Raw genomic sequence first — 20,666 nt, 5'->3', positions numbered from 1 at the left:
CTCAAAACAGCAGCACTATGAGTCAGCAACAGAAAGCAAGCCAAGATGATCCCTTTTAAAACGACTGGAAATTCTTCACATTTTAATGTCATTATTTAGCTGTCATGGGTGGTGCATGTACTAGACCAAAATTACAGTCGTTCCGATCTGAGGGCCTGTCTAAGGCTGGTTGATGCTCGGCGGTGGGGATCAGTCACATCCCTTGCTACCAAGACTAAGGAGCAGCCCTGGCCTCCGCAGCTGTTTATAACCCTTAAGTCATGACTCTTCCACCTGTCTGGGTAAATCTATCAGTGCAACAAATGCAGACAACACTTGGAGGGCTCAAGAATGACTGTTTACAAGATCCTAATAGGAAAGTCTTGAGCAAACAAGAATGGAAGCCTTCCCATGTCATGCATGTTTCCTCAAGGCAGACCTTTTTCAGTATTTCCATAAAAATTAAGCAACGTTCCTCTTTGTGTGGCCGCCTCTTTCCTGGTAGTTGGAAGTTTGTATTCTTGGTTAACCACTCTCCTGGGTTTTCATGAAGAGCCAGAGATAAGTTCTCTTCTAGAAGGCATGGATCATGCCTTTATGTGCTGACCACTTGTTTGGATTAAAATCTTCCCATTCTTAAAGGCTGGGCCTAAATTTCCAAAACTTATTTTTTTTATTTTTTTATTTTTTTTAAGATTTTATTTATTTAATTGACAGAGAGACAGCCAGCGAGAGAGGGAACACAAGCAGGGGGAGTGGGAGGGGAAGAAGCAGGCTCCCAGTGGAGGAGCCTGATGTGGGACTCGATCCCATAACGCCGGGACCACGCCCTGAGCCGAAGGCAGACGCTTAACAACCGAGCCACCCAGGCGCCCCTCCAAAACTTTTATTTTTAATCATTTATTTTTTTCCCCAAAACTTAAAAAAAAAAAGAGAGAAAAAAAAAACCCTTCAGACCAAGCTAGCCAGTGAGCAGACATGCCCTCCTTGTAAGTCACATAATTATTGACTAGGAGGTAAAGCAGAGTACGGTGATTGCTATCTCAGGCTCCCATAGGAGAAATCAGAGCTTGAATCCGGACTCTTTCCTGAGTGCTAGTTTCCCACTTGTAAATAAGGACAAAATAGGATTTCGGTTTTATAGAGTCATGAGGACTGAACGAGGTAATGGATGGGAAGTGCTTGGCTCAACATGTTGAGGTCATCAAAGTGAAAACCATGTTTATTACCAGACATACTTGGAAAATCATCACAAACTTTTTAATAATCTGAAATTGTCTTTTATGTGTTAAATGAGGGGTTTGGACAAATCTTCAGGTGGGTCCCCCCCCCCTTTTTTTAAAGTAGGCTTCCTGCCCAACATGGGCTTGAACTCACCACCCTGCGATCAAGAGTCCCATGCTCTACGGACTAAGCCAGCCAGGCACCCCAAGGTGGGTCCCTTTAGGCCTAAACTTTTGTGAGTTTCCACTTGACTTGCCCGATTTCCTCCCTCCCTTGTAGTAGAAAAGACAGGTTGGTGTGGCAATACAGCACTGGACTGGAAATCGAAAAGCCTAGGTTCTGGTTCTGCTCCCTTAAAAAGACACTTCTGTGTCATTTATACTTTTTTTTATTTTATTTTATTTTTCATTTATGCTCTTGAGCCCAGTTTCCTCACCTGTAAATGGGGTTAACAGCACCCATTTTAAGTTGTTGTGAAGGTTGAAATAATTTTATGAATGTTGTACTTGGTAGGGGCGCCTGGCTGGCTCAATCAGTACAGCATGTGACCCTCGATCTCAGGATTGAGTTCGAGCCCCATATTGGGTGTGGATATTACTTGAAAAATAAAATCTTAAAAAAAAAAAAAGTTGTACTTGGTAAACTAAAGCTTTCTATTAGAGCTGCCCTATCCTGGCTGCACATCAGAATAACCTATGAGCTTTTACGGAACACAAATGAACGCCAGCCCTATCTGAGATCTACTGAATTGGAATTTCAGTTGGGCGGGGCAGGGCGGTAGAGTCTAACCGTGGATATCTTTAAGAAGCTAAACAGGTCACATGGGCTTGGGCTGAGAACCTTTGCTTCAAAGGTAAGGGATCAGTCCCAGGGAACCCTTTTAATCTAATGATTTGTAAAGAAGAATAAATTATGTAAAACAAATATCTGATGAAGGCATTTTAGGCATGACTGTTTGGCACACTGTAAAGTAAAATTGCCAGGGGTATCTGGCTGGCTCAGTCACTATGGCATGTGACTCTGGATCTCAGGGTCATGAGTTCAAGCCCCACATAGGGCTTACTTAAAAATAAATAAAATTGGGGTGCCTGGGTGTCTCAGTTGGTTGGACATCTGCCTTCACGGCTCAGGTCATCATCCCAGGGTCCTGGGATAGAGCCCTGCTTCCGGCTTCCTGCTCAGCAGGGAGTCTACTTGTCCCTTTTCCTCTGCCCCTTCCTAACTCATGCTCTCTCTCTCAAATAAATAAAGTATTTTAAAAAATAAATAAAATAGGAGCGCCTGGGTGGCTCAGTCGTTAAGCGTCTGCCTTCAGCTCAGGTCATGATCCGGGCATTCTGGGATCGAGTCCCGCTTCGGGCTCCCTACTCGGCGGGAAGCCTGCTTCTCCCTCTCCCACTCCCCCTGCTTGTGTTCCCTCTCTCGCTGCCTCTCTGTCAAATAAATAAAATCTTTTTTAAAAATAATAAATAAAATAAAAAAGGATCCTACCTTAAAGTAAAATTGCCAGAAATTTCCAGAATAACAAGCTTCCTGTTTACTTGCTCATGTCCTATAATAGTTTTGACTAAAATCATTATATTCCACTTTCTGCTACAAGTTGGAGATTTGGGGTAAAACGGAGATGATACGTAGCTCTGCTGTAATGACCTTTGCTTCAGATGACCAACTCAACTGAAAATGGGACATTAATAAAATTACAGTCTGTTCAAAAGATCAGCAAGATCAGATCAGGATCAAAAGATGCAAAAGGATGGTTGCTCTCTAAATCATGAAGGCCCATCATTTATTTTTAAAATACATATTGAGGACTCTAAATCAATACAAAATTTGTTCTGAACCCTTAGGTTGACCTAAAAACCTAATGAGATATTGGACAGATGAAATCTTATGATAAGGAATGGTCTAACAGCTATTTCATGACTATACCAATGTTTTTCAAACGTTTATGAAGCAGAATCCAAATATATAAAACAGATGAACAGAGCAGCTGTGATTGAAACCAAGCAGAGGGTCCGAAATCCTGGCCCTTTCCACTTCTCTGTCCCTGGCTGGCCTTTCTCTCCACTGTCCTCTTTTGCACAAACCCTTGGTTCCATGCAATTTCAAAACGACTGCCCTATATGTATGTTCCATTTTCACCTGCTTTTTAAATACAGTGAAGGGGAGCATCAACAGGTATCCATACTCTGCATAACCTCTGTCTTTAAGCAGTAAGTGCCCCCTGATTTCACTTAGTTCCATGCTGCCACTTGCCTAATATATTCCAAGTACCAGTCTTCCGTTTGTAATTCAATTCAGAAAGCCTAGTAATCAGTGTTCCCAATAGGTTTTTGTAAACCCAGTATTCTCAGAATTTCCTCAGAACACAATCTATTGTTCTGAAGCAGGTGGCAAGAAATTACTATTTAAAAGATGTCAAAAAAATGTTTAAAGCCCTAATAATTTTCCTTTAACATGGACAGAAATCCTGTTGGTTTTTAAATTTGTTGCTGGGTATATGGAGTTTTATTCAAGAATGCAATGTACAACTTACTCAAAACAGAATAATCTGGAAGTTGTTCTTCACCACTTGAAGCCTACTAAGGTAATAACTAAATTTAAACGAGACACAAAAATATGCATTGACATAGCATCTCTCTGCTCTCAAGCATCTTTTTTGCCTTGAATGTTACCAACTTTGTTCTGAATCCCCCATAATTTCAACCTGCCCCAATTTATTCCAGAATGCCAGAGGAAATGGGCAATCTCCAGGGCCTTATTATTGGGATTTACTCTACCTGGATTATGCAATCGGGTTTGAACCAATTTTTTTTTTAGAAGATTTTATTTATTTCTTTGATAGAGAGACAGCCAGCGAGAGAGGGAACACAAGCAGAGAGAGTGGGAGAGGAAGAAGCAGGCTCCCAGTGGAGGAGCCTGATGTGGGGCTTATCCCAGGACTCTGGGATCACGCCCTGAGCCAAAGGCAGACGCTTAACAACTGCACCACCCAGACGCCCCTCTTTTTTGTTTTCTTAAATAATCTCTATGCCCAACGTGAGGGTCAAACTCATGACCCTGAGATCAAGAGTTGCATGCTCCACAGATTGAGCCAGCCAGGCACCCCAATACATTTTCTTAATATTTTCTATTCCTTCTTTTGTTAAAAGAAAATGCTGCTCTTGTGCTTTTGAACTTCACTAAGTAGCTGAATTAATAAAGGACTCATTGACAAGTATTTCTAACAAGCTTTTCAACCCCAGGATTGCAGGGTGCCCCATGTCACTTCTGTGTGATTTAACCATACATATTTACACATACATTCTGTATCCATCACTCCTAAAGCCAAATTTAGTACGCATCTGTCCATTCTTTTCTTAGCTGTATCCTCACACACACAAAGGCAGATCTATGGCACAGAGAGACAACTGAAGGCATTTATTTTCTCTTGAAACTCATTTGCCATGAAACAAACGAACCACCTGAGATATGGAAGATGGTGGACATGTTTTGCCTTCTCTTTGTTGAAGGTAAACAAAATGGCACATACTCCCTACTAGGTCTGACATGCCATTCTCACATCCTTTTTAATCACTGGATTGTGGAGGGAGAACATGATTCCTATCTCCCCATTCTTTTCCCCTTCTCTCAGATTGAGCTGAATAAAATGATGTGGATTAAGTTTGTTCGCTTTCCCCAATCCCATCTATTTCTACATTTAATAAACTAGCAAAAAACTCCCTATCTGTCCTGCTCTCCTAGAGATGAATTTGGCCTTCTTTGCAAAAATAATTGCTAAAATTACAAACAACAAATCATTTTAAACAGCATGCCCTGAAAAATGTGAGAAAGTTCTTCCTGTAACTTGTGGCAAAGTTAGCCACATAATATGCCTTAAAAATACAAACTGCAAAGAAAGCAAACATTACATGACAATTCTGAGACTTTAAACAGTTTCATAAAGGCCCCAGGGGTATAGGAAATCCTAAAATGATCTCATACCTAGTCACATGTCACTGCTTACAGGGAAATAACACTTCACATTCCAAATAGATTAAATTCCTAACCTGTTTATATGCTCTATTCTAATTATGTTCCACTCTGAGGAACTCTTTTCATTAGCTAATCATTTTACAGACTAAAGTCTCACTATAAAGCACGCGTGTCCTACTACATGGAGGACCACCCCTCAAATCACCACTTGCCTAATCAGAATGTTGAAACATGCTGTGGATAGGCCTTTTGGTTTTTAGAATATTGGAGAATCATTAAAATCCTGAGGACTGTTTTTCCTTAAAGACTCATTAGGGCACAATTTAGCATTAAGCATTTATTTAAAAACCTAACAAGACAAAGATTGAATTGTTTTAGAAGTGAAGAGAAAATTCTTGGCCTTTTTCATTTATGTTAAGTACAAGGCATCGGCACAGATTATGGAATTCTGTTGAAGCCTCAGAATCCTATGGCAGAGCCTTTACTGAACGCTGGAAATAACTTTTAAAAAGAGTTCAGTATGTGGGAGGCATTGTGCTAGGTGGCTAAAACATTTATTATCTCATGTAATCTTCACCATCCATAAGGTGCTTATTAACTCATAACAGTTGTGATGATGCCTCCCAGAATTGCTTCTCATTCCACTGCTTTGAAAATACATCTCTAGGGGTAGGACTCAGGCATTGGCATGTTTTTAAAAGCTCACCAAAGGATTCTAACGGGAAACCACAATCCAGAACCACTGTTAGTGATATTTAAAAGCAGTAGTATCTTAACTCAAAAATAACCCTCAGCAGCACAGCTGGCCCTCTCCAATACACCATAACCCCCACAAGGACATTAGGAAAACTCTCCAACATGCTTTCCTCATACCCAGGGATTCCGCTTTCTACTGACCTCCTGCTGGCATAATCTCCTCCAGAACTACACACTGACTGGAGTCTCCCATTTCTCCTCAAACCATGCTACTCCTCACCATCTTCCATTCCACATCATCCCCTTTCGGGAGAATATAAAACGGGTGTTGTAACGCAACTAATGAATCATTGAACACTACATCAAAAACTAATGATGTGTTATATGTTGGCTAATCAAATTTAAATACAAAATAAATAAATGATCATCAGGTTAAAACAAAAACATGAGCAAGCAAAAAAATGAACCAAACAACTTGACACTCCGATTTCTGAAAAGTTGCTAATACCTTTTGTTTTGGCCTCAAGCAGTACCTATGAATAGGAGGGGTGCTTCGGAGTAAAAATTCTCTCATTTCTCTGTACAGAACTGTATTCACTTAGATACTATTTGCTACTTTCAGGATATAAATACGTGGGGTATTAATGTGAGAGCAGCCAGAAAGAGTTTAACTAAATTGTTCCAACAATTAATCAAAATGGTGGCAGTATAACTCCCATCATTTGAACCTCCCCTTCAAAGGCAAAAAAACCTAAAATGCAAAAATTAAGTATTTTCAACAATTCACTTATTTTCAAAGTGTTCTTTAAAAAGTGCTCCTTAGGGGCACCTGGGTTGCTCAGTTTGTTAAGGCTCAGGTCATGATCCCAGGGTCCTGGGATCAAGCCCTCCACTGGGCTCCCTGCTTAGTGGGGAGCCTGCTTCTCCCTCTGCTGCTCCCCCTGCTTGTGCTCTGTCAATAAATAAAATCTTTTTTTAAAAAAAGTTTTTAATAAATAAAAATAGAAAGTGCTCCTTAGGGATGCCTGGCTGGCTCAGTTGGGAGAGGGGGCAATTCTTGATCTTGGGGTCATGAGCTCAAGCCCCACGTAGGGTATAGAGATTACTTAAAAATTAAAAAAAAACAAAAACAAAAAAACCCTCCATGAATTTTTGCATAGAAAATGTCTTTATGGTAGCAACATACGTGAAATAGGGGAAGAACAACAATGAAGAACAGTTCATTTAAGAACAGTGGTAGTTATACACTGACCCAACTATCAATACATTAACTACAACACACCATATTACCAAACGGTGCCCTTTCCGCACTTTTCCCTCTGGCTTTTAAAATTCTATCAGGTTTTTTTCTACCATAAAGTTTATATTCCCCCCAACATGGCAAAAGCTCAGACATTTGTCAGTAAATTCCTAATTAAACAAGAACCCAATTCAAGACCCTTTATATAATCGAGTTCTCTGGCTTGAATTTCAATCCTAATTTTTAGGGCACCACCAAATCCCACCATTCAGCAGTACCTAGTCCAACAACTCAAGAGACATGCACTTACCTGATCTAAGATTTCTTGGGGGTAGGCTTCCCAACAACTGCACAATATAAACTGTAAATGGAGGTTGGTAACACTATACATACAGGAAAATAAATGTTGTTGGTTCAAGATTAACTCACATACAGAGCAAAAAAACTATGGAACAGGGGCACCTGGTTGGCTGTCAGAAGAGCATGCGACTCGATCTTGAGGTCATGAGTTCAAGCCCCACACTGGGTGTAGAGATGACTTAAATAAATAAAACTTGAAAAACCTACAGAACACCTGCTGTCTGGGGAAGCTCGTTCACCATAAAAATGGGGGATGTAAAAAAAAAAAACCATATTGTAACAGTGGTAGAGTGAACTAAGTGAATGACAAGGCATGACAGTACATGGGGACTTGATCCCAAAAGGCCACATTGGTGAATAGGAAGGGTGGAAATTCAGTTTAAGAACCAATATGAAAGAACTGAATTAACAGGCATCAGACCTATTCTCTAGTCCTGGTTTCATAGTCATCTAGCTGTGACAAGTAACGACCCTCAGGACCTCAGCTTCCTCATCTCTAAAACAGGTTAGAATTAAGTAATCTAAATCTTACCAGCTCTTAACATTGTTTGCTGGTTCTATAGCTGTTACGCTTTCCCATACATTTGAATTTAAAACCTGTGGTGCCCTGCATATTTAAGGCTGTAAGAGTGGATATATGTGGATAAATATTCTCTGTCCTTCAACATCCTCAAGGAACAAAGACTATTTTGGGTTCGGGAATATTTATTCATCAAAGGAGGATAGAATGGTTAAGTGTTTTATCAGGAGAGTTAGCAAACTCAGAACTTTCTCTTAGCTATATTGTACTAATCCACTCTGCCAGGTAGTAGTTATGGAAAAGAATACTTGGGGAGTAAATCCACAACATTATGACCCAATTTTTTTTTTTTTTTTTTTTTTTGCTAGTAAGGTTGCATATTTGGAACTGCCTAAGCTTTTTAAACAAGAGTCTGAAACATCAGTTGCTAGTCTTTTATAAACTTTGTTATTCTTTGTTTTGTATCAGTTTGTCAAGAATGCAATGTAGCTTCATTTCTTCCTTGAAATGTTACTTCTAACAGGCCTACTCATTTCATGTTTTCTAAGCTTTCAATTATTCTTCAGAATAAAGAAAACAGCTCATTTTAAACAAGAAGTTTATTTAAACAACAAGACGCTTGACTTGAAGGGAAAACTATCTAGGATTCATTTCTTTTAGAGTAATTTATCCCTACTTAAAGACAGATTGCCCTACATGTAACAGCTACGTACAAAAAAGTTATAAAATTGTCCTTGGTTTTACAATGATAAATGAAAAACATTAAAATTCTCCAATCGAACAAGGTATGCAAGGATTTTTATGTTGTTCTTTTTTTGTTAAACAGTGAGAGCAAAATAACTTACTGGAATATAAAGATAAGAGCTGACTGAGCATGCCACTAATGGAGAGAGGGGGTATTTTCACAGAAGCAGTATTTTCCCCCATCCCATCTCCATTTGATGTCGATCAAAACATACCATTGGCCATTTAGTTAAAAAAAAAAAAAATGCAATATGCTTGTGCACATACACAGTTACTTTATGTACAATAAAGGAATGGGGAAGGGGAAAATGAAAGAATAGAGAAAACTATACTGTAGTAGTCAGGATGTGGTGGAACCAAATTGCGGCTTTCTAATTGAGAATGTCTTCTTGGTCTGGAGGAACAGAGTTCTGGAGTAAAGTAGCAGGTTCCCTTTTTAGTAGACACCTCCTGTCTGCTGCTGGAACACATCAATTGTATCTTCATCCTCCATTTCCAACTGGCATATGAAAGAAGAAAAACAAATGGAAGGTTTGTTTTATCAGCTCTTAAGATTTGTAACTCTCGGACTTAAGTACCCCAGAAACTGCACAAGTTCCACCCAATTCCAATGTTCGTTATTGTAGACATCCTATAGGATAATGTAGCATCAGTCTTAGGTTTAAACTAATTCTTCACTTGGTCTTCCTTATATAAAGATTATAGAAAACTTAGTTTTTAGAGGCGCCTGGGTAGCGCAGTCGTTAAGCGTCTGCCTTCAGCTCAGGGCGTGATCCCGGTGTTATGGGATCTAGTCCCACATCAGGCTCCTCCGCTGGGAGCCTGCTTCTTCCTCTCCTACTCCCCTGCTGTGTTCTCTCTCTCGCTGGCTGTCTGTCACATAAATGAATAAAAATCTTAAAAAAAAAAAAAAAAAGAAAACTTAGTTTTTAAATGAAAAAGCTGGGGAGCACCTGGTGGCTTAGTCGGTTAAGCATCTGTCTTTGGCTCAGGTCATGATCCCAGGGTTCTGGGATCAAGGTCAGCATTGGGCTCTCTGCTCGGCGGGGAGTCTGCTTCTCCCTCTCCTTCTGCCCCTCCTCCCTGCTTGTGCACTCTCTCTCAAATAAATAAATAAAATCTTAAAAATTAAGAATTTTAAGTGAAAAAGCTGAATATGTGCATGAGTTAAGTCACCTCACTTTTAATTACTGAAAATAAAAATGGTATAAAAATGATAAATTTATCATAATGATAAAAATAAAATAAATGATATAAAGAAAAAAGAAATAAGAATGGAATGTGTTAAGGATCTCACTGCAATGTTGTTTAGATGAGCAAAAGACTGGAAATAACCTAGATATCAATAAAAACTCAAAGAAATGTGGTACACTCTTAACATGAAATACCACATAGATTTACATGTTCAGAAATAGAACTATCCCTAAGATACAATATTAGGCTAAAAATAAATTTAAAAACTAGGTAGCAGAGTGCCTGGGTGGCTCAATCAGTTGGGCATCGGACTCTTAATTTCAGCTTGGGTCATGATCTCAGGGTTGTGAGTGAGATCCAACCCCGAGGTGGGCTCAGCGCTCAACACAGAGTCCACCGGGATCCCCTCTCCCCCTTTTCCCTTTCCCCTTCCCTCTGCTCATGGTCAATAAATGAAATGAAATGAAATGTTAAAAAAAAAAAAAAAAAAAGACAACAAAAGTGGTTTACAAATATAGTAGGTATACAAATATAGTAGGACTATGTTTGTATTTCTAAAGTGTGTGTGCACACAAAGCATGAATGGATCCTGGCGTGTGCACGAAGCACAGCAGTTAGCTCTGTGCATAAGGGAAGGGATATGTGTAAGGACAGACTTACTAAAAAACTACCTGAAATTTTAAACTGCTACTCACAAACTAAGTTTGCAAGGCTCACTACCCACATATTACACATAAAACAATCATCCTTTCTACCAGAGTAGAAAAATCTTGGTCATACGGCAGCGCTGTAAAATAAATAACCTCTGTAACAGTTTATTATGCTGATAATTACCCTCAAAAAATTATGTTCTAAAAACTGGTAATGGGGGGGGGGGGGGGACAAGAACCCTGGGTACCTAAAGACAAGGAAGGGAATCATTTCTAACAAAGTTCAAATACACTAAAAGTAGGACTGGGGCATTAAAAGGTTAATGACTAAGTCTCAATTCCCTCTTTTGTAAAATGAAATAGCGTTCAGTTATCAGAATTAAATGAGTCAAAGAGTATTTAACAAAAAGGTGAGCACATAATTATATTACTATTAAAACTGGTCGTTAAGATGTTCTAATTTATCATAATTCTTCTATTTAAGAAACATTGGGAGAATAATTCTAAAATGAATCAATTTCATTCTACAGTAAATGCAATTTTAAATATTCAAAGGAGTTAAATTCCACATTTAAGGTAAAGATTTTATAATGCAGGTCTGAACAAATCCTCCTCACAGTTTAGTATTTGCAGCCAGCAACGTAGAGACAAGAACTTGTTTTTGGTGGTGGGCGAGAGCATCAAAAGACAGCAAATACATTCTAAACATCCGAGTTTAGCATAATAGGTTTTTATTCTTTTTAAACCATCAAAACATGTCTTCAGCCTATCTACTAAAATAAAACCCCGGGGATGTTACATTTTATAGTGAAACTTGAAATGCCTTCAAAGTATAGAAGAGTTTTTCCTGTCTCTCATTCACCAACAGAATTCAGCTCCTCCTTGTGGCTACCTTCTCTAACTGCTTCCTAGAGACATCACAGGAAATTACTTCAAAATACTCTTCCTTCAATTACAACCCAGACACTTCAAATTTTTTAAGATTATCAACAAAACCACAACCAGGATGGGCTGCTTCACTCATACTATATTTATCACTTTCTAGTTTTTATGGACTGATAAATTCAAAAGTAGAAGGGCCCCAATTTAAACTTCCATCAAAATATTTTTTCCCCAGACTACAAGTCTTAAGTGGAACCTGAGAGGGTAAAAAGAAACAAACAGCTTCTGCCATAGAAGACCGACCGCCCAGCTGATCCCTTAGGAAGTGACATGTCAAGAGATAAAGGGCTCAGATAGTGTCACCTTTTGCAGGCTTTGGAAAACCACCTATTTTCAAGAATCCTCCTGATCAAGCTAAACCATCAAGAGACTTCCAGTTAGAGCCCCAAGATCCCTTTAGTTCACAAGGACAAGTAAAAGAGAATTCAGCATAAGAAGTGAAAATGCTCAGGATCAACAGCCAAACAATCACCTGTGGGGGAACACGGAGTACGATCAAGAGCTGTAGCGACAAAAATAGCATTCTGAATTATTTTCTCCAAATAATGCTGGCAATAGGAAAGAATGGATTAAACTAAATGATCTGTCAGCTTTACAAAATGGTAACTGGATATTTAAAACCCGTTGACATTTCCTGAAGAAATACTAATATTCATGAGAGTTTAGAGTTTTGCACTCTGGTGAAAAACTAGATTCCAATGTCTAAAAGTTTACAAATAAAAACAAGGCTGTTGAGCAAATTACAAAACACACTGACTTTTCTAGTTAGCAGAGAGAGATTTTTACCTGTGCAGGTGTGTCTGTTTCATTGATTGGCTGCCCATCAAATCGGAATCTGATCTGCCTCATTGACAAACCCTACAAGAGAGTTAAAAGCAGTAAGAATGCAAAGAAACATTAAGAACTAAAATTATATGCATATTTAGCCATAAATATATTAAAAGAGAAACCTAAGTAAATGATCATCAACATGTTAACATTTCTACATGGGTAAAAAGATTTGGCATGACTTTCACTTTCTTTGAACTGTGGACTTCTTCGGAAAAATGATTTTTTTTTTTAAAGATTTTATTTCTTTGAGAGAGAGAGAACAAGCTGGGGGAGGAACAGAGGGAGAGAGAGAAGCAGACTCCCGGCTAAGCAGGGAGGCTGACACTGGCTGACTCAGGGCTCGATCGTTGGATTCCAGGATCATGACCTAAGCCGAAGGGAGATGCTTAAATGACTGACCCACTCAGAGGACCCCCAAAATGATCTTTTTTTAAAAAAAAGGTCTTTTTTAGGGGTGCCCAGGTGGCTCAGTTGGTTAAGCAGCCAACTCTTGATTTCAGCTCAGGTCACGATCTCAGGGTGATGAGATCGAGCCCCAGTAAGCACAAAGTCTACTTGAGATTCTCTCCCCCTCTCCCTCTCAAATAAATAAATCTTTAAAATAAAACAAACAAACAAAGGTCGTTTTAGAGCAGTGCAGAGCATGAGGGGTGTGGGGTGCATTGCATCTAAGCCCCGGGCGCCCTGCCTGCTGTGGCCCTGGGGTCTGAGGGTGGGCGCCACCAGGACACTGCACACCAGCTCCGCTCTGCTCTCCAGAATCCTAGAATAGTTCGTCCATGTCTTTGAAAAAGAAGCAGCTCACAAAACCAAGGGCTAACCCGTCCACTGAATGTTGAGCAGAGCTTGACTTTCCACCAGTTAATGCCTTAGCTCTGAGTGTGTAAATTCACAAACATGAATGGATAACAAGAGAAAACGGTATTGGAACAGTGGAATCAGCAATTTTGCAAAGAAGCTTTGGGAGATGTTGTTTACTATAGTCTGCCTGAAGTTGGGACAAAACTGAACAAACAAGGTTGGCTGATCAAGATAGCAGATAATCCTTCAGAACTGGATGAATTAATGAGTGAAGAAGCACATGAGAAATACATAAAGTCTACTGAGTGAAAATGGAACCCCTAAATAAACTAGTATGAAACAACAACAAAACAAAAAGGTTGTTTTAAAAAAGCTGTACTCCTTGGAGACCACAGCTACTCCAAGCTTGAGTAGAACATAGCTTGAGTCACACTGCATTTAAAATGAGTTAGAAAGATACTGAAATTTGAAGTAACATGTATGGACAGCAACGTTCTTCCATGCATATTAAAGAACTCTCCAAAAGGGAAAAAAACTTCACTCTCAACAATGAAAACTGGAAGTCACCTAAATAAATGTAATGATTAAAATTTTGCCTTAAAGCTATTTAACCTTCATTTCTATCCAAACAATTCCTATCACCAAGCAAGAGTTACCTATGTCCCAACCCAGCACAATGTTAGGCACACCACAAGAATTCAACAAGTTCTTACCCTTGGGTAATCAACACTTCCACCACAACTGTCCTAAAAACCATCCATAAGCACGTAAGCTTAAAACTGTGGAATACCTCAAAAGAACCACCAGCATTTTAAATTCCTTCTTAGTACTTACCCAGACAAGCAATAATTATTTGTCCACCTCTCACTAAAAAGCAAGCTCCAAGAGGGACAAGAACCTAAAACAGTCTTGGTTATACTGTATTCCTTGCACACAGTAGGTACTCATGGATATGTTACTGATGGAATAAATGGATGAGAGGCAATATCTACCTTACCATGCTTCATTTTATTTAAAAATCTAAAGCTACTAAGTTGAGGAGCAGCTTTATTACAAAAAGGGAATTTTAAAATTACATTACAGAGTTCAGCTTCAAGAAATTTTTATATGTATTTAAGGAGATAAATGAGCCTAAGCATGCCCCTTCTGCAAACAAGACTCCAATGTTTTACTAATCATTACCTACCTGACGCAGGGGTGGGGAAAAGGGGAAAGGAGCAGAGCAGCAAAGCTGGTAACTGCAGCCAAATGAAGACAAGATCAGAAAATAAAGAATCTTTGGAGATATGCTGTGAATATATTAACTGGAAAAAGAGCTTTATAGAAAGCATCCTACAAAAAAAAAATCACTCCTGTATCATACTTAAATCACAAACTGTAATTATTGTTACACAAATCCCTGCTTCAACTTAACTGAGTTCCTAGGACTAGAATATTGAAACAAAGTGCTCAATATTTATCCACCTGTATTCCTTTATTTAACATGGAATCATTAAGTCTGTCTTAAAACTACCTCTAACATGAAAATCGTATTACCTTCCTTTAAAACTCTAGTCTGTGACACATACCACTTTCAGACCAGCCTTTGTCTTGAGAATACAAATGATTCCCAGACCCGATAGGGGACATCCACAACCTTAATTCATTCCTCATGAAATCCAAATTTCATTTCTGATTATGCAAAGCAACCATGAATTAAATGCCAAGCCATTAACCACTAATTATACATCTGCAGACACTCCATTGAAGACCCATCACTTTAACAAAATACTAAGCCATATGCTGGGTTTTTCCTCTACTATATCCACTAGTAAGGTCCTAAGGTCAATGGCATGGCTGCTCAAAACAAGAGGGGGAAAAACACAAGGCCAGAACACGCAGCATATTCCTTTATTACTACCTGTTTGCATGCTTTTCCTTATCAATAAAATGGTTTATTTTGCTACAGACCAAAAGTCCAAAATTCGGGAGACTTGCCTTTCAGATTCCATAAATCATGTAAATTCAAACAATGAATTTACATTAAACCAGTATTTGGGTTCCACTTCTGAGTAAATCTCATCTCTGAGCTTTAGCTTCAGAGTTCTGCCACAGAAGAGCTGTGTGAGGTTATCTCTTTGGATCCCTATTTCTTCATTTCGCAAAAATGAACTGGACTAAACCAGTGAATCAGTCTGGGCTCTCTGAAGCCACTTTTTTTTCCATGAAATAATCTGTTACAGTAAATGCACACTAGAATGGAACAGTATGCCCTCACCCAAAAGCTATATGGCTGACAAAGTGGGCAAACTCAATTTCACACGTGAACAGAAATTTTATTTACAAACCAACCTCCGGAGGCAGTTTGAATGTTCACTATCACTTTATAAGCATTTACTGAACACACTCTTTATGTCAGGTACTGGTTTAGGTTCTAGAGAAATAGTGAACAAAAAGGTCCTATGCTCAGGTAGCTACATTTTAATGTAGAGACAAAAAAGACAGTGATCAATGCAAAAAACAGAAACAGTGAGAGGACCAAGTGATGGGAGCAGAAGCACTCTCAATTAATCAGAAAAGTCTCCAAAGTTAGTAATCAACCAAGAGCAGAATAAAATGGTTGAGGGCTCAGCACTATCCAAGAGAAAGAGAATGTGAGCTACATATGTAATTTTAAATTTTCTAACTGCCACATTAAAAGCAGGTAAAATTTTAATGTTTTAAATCAGTATATTAAAAATCCTTTTAACATGTAATTGACATTTGAAAAATTAAGATATTTTACTTTTCCCACCATGAGTCTACAAAATCTGGCCATGTATTGTACACTTTCCAGCACACATTAATGTGGACTAGCCATGTCTCAGGAGGTAAAGTCACACGTGGCTTGTGGCTACTGTTTTGAACAACACAGGTTTACATAGAGAACAGAATTTGTTGATCGATTTTATAGGAATTATAAAGCAGCATCAAGGACAATCCCAAGGTTTTGACCTCCCAACTAGATGTAACATAGTGCTATTTATTCAGTGGGGACACCAGAGAAAAACATCTCTAGGAGTAACAACTGAAAAAACTCAAGAAAAACTTTATTTACATGAGTAATACACTAAATTTTAATATACCAGGAAAACCGCCAAATTCTTGATTGACCCACTAACTCCATCTTACAGAACAATCTCTTAAGAGACAATCTGCAATATGGGATGTGCTATGTGTCTTTGTTTTTCTGGCACACAGTATATAAGCCTCAGCACATGGTAGGCATCTGATATTTATCAGATAAGTAAAAAGTTCCTTTGGGGCCCCTTCAGGCAATACAGGAAGTCTTAAATATGAACATTTTAGGATTAATAGAGGTTATCAATAGGTATGTATAATAAAATGTTAATGGTTAAACTAAGTGGTAAGCACATGGGTATTCAATGTAAAGTTTTTTCAACTTTGCTCTACATTTGACTTTCCATATTAAGTTTTGAAAAATAGGACCTTTTAAAAAAACGTAGGACTTAGGGGCGCCTGGGTGGCACAGCGGTTAAGCGTCTGCCTTCGGCTCAGGGCGTGATCCCGGCGTTATGGGATCGAGCCCCACATCAGGCTCTTCTGCTATGAGCCTGCTTCTTTCTCTCCCACTCCCCCTGCCTGTGTTCCCTCTCTCACTGGCTGTCTCTATCTCTGTCGAATAAATAAATAAAATCTTAAAAAAAAAAAATGTAGGACTTAAAATCTAAAATTTAGAAACGAGAAAAGATATGCAGAGAATTTTGTTGAAAACCACTAAACCTAACCATGAGTTTCTACTTTGTAAAAGGTGTGCTATGTAAAGTTTTACAAAATGATTACCTTTTAAAATTCCCCTGTAACCTGAAGGGGCACTAGTGTTCAAATATGGAAGATGCTAGAGCAAAAATTTTTTTAGCACAAGTAGGAAGTACATATTTATTAGTTGTTTAGAGGGATTTCACCAAAATTCTTCAAATAAGAGTACACTGAAAATCATTATCTTTTAAGGAACTATAAGATTAGTTTATCTCTGAAGATAAAAGAATCATATAAGCACAGTATTCTATTATAAATAAATTAGGCATAAAATAAAGCTTAGATCTCAAAATGAAGTTTATCCTCAGTTTCTTCCAAATGTCCTTAGAACTCATCCAGGAAGTCCAACTATCAGATCAAACTCAATCTCCGAACTTCAATAAGTTTAAGTCTTACATTACTTTGAGCCTATTTTTAGGACAATTTGCAATGCAGACAACTTGTTTTAGTCTAAAAGAGTTAACTTTCCCAACTTTTATATGTTACACATTCAGAGTTGAATTAAAAAAAAAAATATTTCTGCCAGGTTATTATTGAATTAACTGATATAGGTATCAGAGTTTTTGTTATACTTGCAAAAGTCATCTTTAAAGTTGCCTCTGTATTGTTACAGATTCAGCCTCACAAAAGGAAGCTTCTTTGTCTTAAACCCTGCATTCACCTCCTAGCATCTATTCATCTCTACTTCCTCTTCTTGCTGTCCATTTACTAATTTCTGCGTAAAATGCAAATGTCTCTATAACACAGGAATGTTTTTGCCTGACTCAGGAGGTTAAATTTCTTGACCTCTACCATTACTTAAGAAAACATTACAATTTTACATACTTCAGGAAAATTGCAATGTTGTTAAACTCACAATTTAATTTTATTTCCAAATTGGTTTAAATGCTCAAAATAAATTGTTTTGACAGGACACAAATTTTAAATGGATTAAAAAAAAAAAAACCTGACAAGAAATTTTATCAAGTTCATTCTTACTCTTATAAAAGTAAAATCACATCCCCTCAGGAATAAACTGCGTGTTGTGACTATAATTTGATGAATTCTGGCATAGGACTAGAATCATACAGAATATTAACCAAACCATCCTAAGGGTTTTCATGAAGCATCAACATACCAAGTGTAGGATAGAACTGATATGTCAAGTATATAAGTGCATTCATTCAACCAAAGATAATTATAATATTATGCCAGGCTACTTTCTATTCTCAAAAAAATAAGGTTTGTTTTTTCTTAATAAGTTTATTGGAAGTGCATGTCAGTTCCTCACCTGTCGTTCACAATAGGCTTTCATTAGTTTACTAAGTGGTGTATGCCTCTTAATCTTAAACTGCACCACAGAACCATCCTGCCCCGCCACCTTCAAATTAATATGATCGTTGTTCTCAGTCTTGACTCCTTCCTGTTAAAAGAAAAATAAAAGTATAATTTGGAAAATGTGAAAAACAAACACCTTTTAAAAGCAGCAGCAGCCCAACTTGCTTCTGAAATCAACAGGTTTCTCATTCTGTATGATAAAAGAGTATACAGCTGTTTTTCAGCCGCTGAAATCAATCTGAGAGATGAAAAATCCTGGAGCAACGATATTAAATAGCTGTCACAGAAACAGAAAAGCAGCCTACCTACAATATCACAGCAATAACCATGGATTTTTAAAGATGGGTCCCACTCAATTCACTGAAAGGCACTCCTGCATCTGAATTTTCTAAAATGGCATATTTTATCCCTCAAAACATGTCATTTTCCTTAAAAAGACTAAAAATAAGCATTCTTTCTCTTTATAAAGTGCTCTAAGTACAGACTGCAAGGATAAAAATCCAAAACTTGCAACTGAAAACTCATTACAACTGTCTCGTTAAAAAGTTACTAAACTCAGTTTAATAACTTATATCTCAACTACATTAAAAAAAAAAAAACCAACTGAGGAATATCCTCTATTCTCTCTGAAGCAGCGGTTATTAATAACTGAGAACCACAATTCATGTTCGCCTCTATTAGCAGCCTCACTTTTGTTTATTTTCAGTTAAGAGCTCTTACTCTCCCCTCCCCTTTGTTGTCATGGGTCAAATGCAGTTTTCTTCCAAGTCTTCCTTGTAGATTTCCACCCAACTGAAGTTCACCAAAATCAAGGGCTGATGGAATTCTGCAGCCCCCAAGTCACTTCATAAAGGAAGAGGTAGGGGGTGTCACAGAACAAACCCTACGAAAGCCCCGTGTGCCAGGAAGAAGTGTGTGCCTTAGTCCTCACGGGAAGAGCCTCCCGGTGCCTCAAAACCCGCGTTAAAAAGTTAAGCCCTACCAAGTCTTTCTGCTCGCACCTCTGCCTCCAACTTCTCGAAACCGCATGGTCTCCGCAGGTTAGGGGTGATCTGGCACCCAGGGAAAAGCCCCTGCCCAGCCCCCTGGAGACCCCGAAGCCGGGAAAGTGGGAAATACTCCCCGGGATTCCCCGAACCCCCGGCCCCTCACAACGGCCCGATGGGGAACCCATCGGCAGCCCATTGATTCTCCTCGAGCCCTCGCCAGGCCAGCGCGGCGCGGGGCAGGGGTCCCTAGATGCCCGCAGCCCCCCATCCCTGAAGGGGAATCCCGAGGCGGAGGGAACTCCCCGCCACCGCGGAGGCGGCAACACCCGTCGCGGCCCGGCGCGGGGTCCGCGGAGGGTGGGGACACCGCGCGCCCTAACGCCCCTTCGCACGCGCGCCCGGCCGGCCGGGCCTGAGTAGCTCCGCTCGCGGCCGGTGGGCCCGCGGGCGTCCGCGATCCGCCCGCCCTACTCGCGCCCGGCGCGCACTCCGAGGCGGCCGGGGGCGGGGGAGGGCGGCGGGGCCTCCTCCGGCGCGGGAGGGAGGAAGAGGGGAGGGAGGAAAATGGCGCGGAGCGCCCGGGCCTGAGCCGCGGCCAGCCCCGTGGGGGGCCCAGGAAGGCGCGGGGAGCCCGCGGCGGGCTCGGGCCGGACTCCGGCCCGCGCCGTGACCCCGACCGCGCGGCGACCCGAGGAAGCCGGCGCCGAGCTCACCTTGGGCTTTTCGTCGGCCATGGCGAGCGCCGGAGTCTCCTCAGCTGCCGCTTCACAAAAGAGGTACCAGGTCCGCACCGAACGAGCACACAAGCAGCACCAGGAGCGGCAGAAGAAGGAGGCGGCAGCGGTGGAGGAGGGAGAGGGCGCGCGCACGTCGTGCGCTCCCTCCCCCCACCCTGCGTGCGCGAGCACGAGCCGCCGGGGCTTCCCATTGGTTGCCGCCTCGCGGGAGCGCGCAACGCTTACATAACCACCCCCACCCCCCGCCTCGCACCGCCCCAGCCTGGGCCCGGCGCCCGCCAGGCCGGCGGGAAGAGGCGCGGACACGCGCACCCGGCCCGCCGCGGGGGCGCGCCTGGCTCTGGGCGGGGCTGTATTGTCCTCCTTCTGTGGTGGAGCTTAATCAAAATGGCTTCCAGCTGGTCCTCGGTGGGGACGAGGAGGCTTGAGGCCTAGACGTGAGACTCAGGCTGGGGAAGGCAGACTGACTAGAGGAGGAAGAGGGAGACTAAGTCAAAGCCCCAGCATGAGGGTCTGGGGAAAAAACCCTCTTGTTTGGTGGCCCAAATGTAGCTTTCCACATGGTTGGAGGAACATCACACTCAGCCTCTCATCCTTTGAATTTTAAAGCTTCAGCCTCAACCCGCTTCCCACCGGGCTCTTGCCTCAGTGCGGGGGCTTCTTGCTTCT

General features: G+C 40.5%; 1 protein-coding gene across 1 annotated transcript; it reads right to left on the bottom strand.

Annotated features, from left to right (window-relative positions):
• Window positions 1–8,578: 8,578 nt before the first annotated feature.
• On the bottom strand, window positions 8,579–20,163 carry SUMO2 (small ubiquitin like modifier 2). The gene is made up of 4 exons (XM_026484181.4): window positions 19,974–20,163; window positions 18,225–18,356; window positions 12,311–12,382; window positions 8,579–9,237 (listed from the first exon to the last, which is right to left on the bottom strand). Exons 1-4 carry the CDS (start codon window positions 19,992–19,994, stop codon window positions 9,175–9,177), a joined length of 288 nt encoding a protein of 95 aa, XP_026339966.1. The 5' UTR covers window positions 19,995–20,163; the 3' UTR covers window positions 8,579–9,174.
• Between the last annotated feature and the right edge of the window lie 503 nt (window positions 20,164–20,666).

The sequence above is a fragment of the Ursus arctos genome, unplaced genomic scaffold (genome assembly GCF_023065955.2).
Source record: "Ursus arctos isolate Adak ecotype North America unplaced genomic scaffold, UrsArc2.0 scaffold_24, whole genome shotgun sequence".
Lineage (NCBI taxonomy): Eukaryota > Metazoa > Chordata > Mammalia > Carnivora > Ursidae > Ursus > Ursus arctos.
The sequence above is the reverse complement of the archived record's forward strand: the minus strand, read 5'-3'. Positions and strand labels throughout refer to the sequence as shown.

Bases quoted from the DNA above. Each gene is read 5' to 3' on its own strand.
- SUMO2 (XM_026484181.4), bottom strand. From the start codon at position 19,994: ATGGCCGACGAAAAGCCCAAG. The intron at 18,357-19,973 runs GTGAGCTCGGCG...TTCTTTTAACAG, and splicing joins TGGCCGACGAAAAGCCCAAG to GAAGGAGTCAAGACTGAGAA. The intron at 9,238-12,310 runs GTAAAAATCTCT...TTCATATGCCAG, and splicing joins AAACAGACACACCTGCACAG to TTGGAAATGGAGGATGAAGA.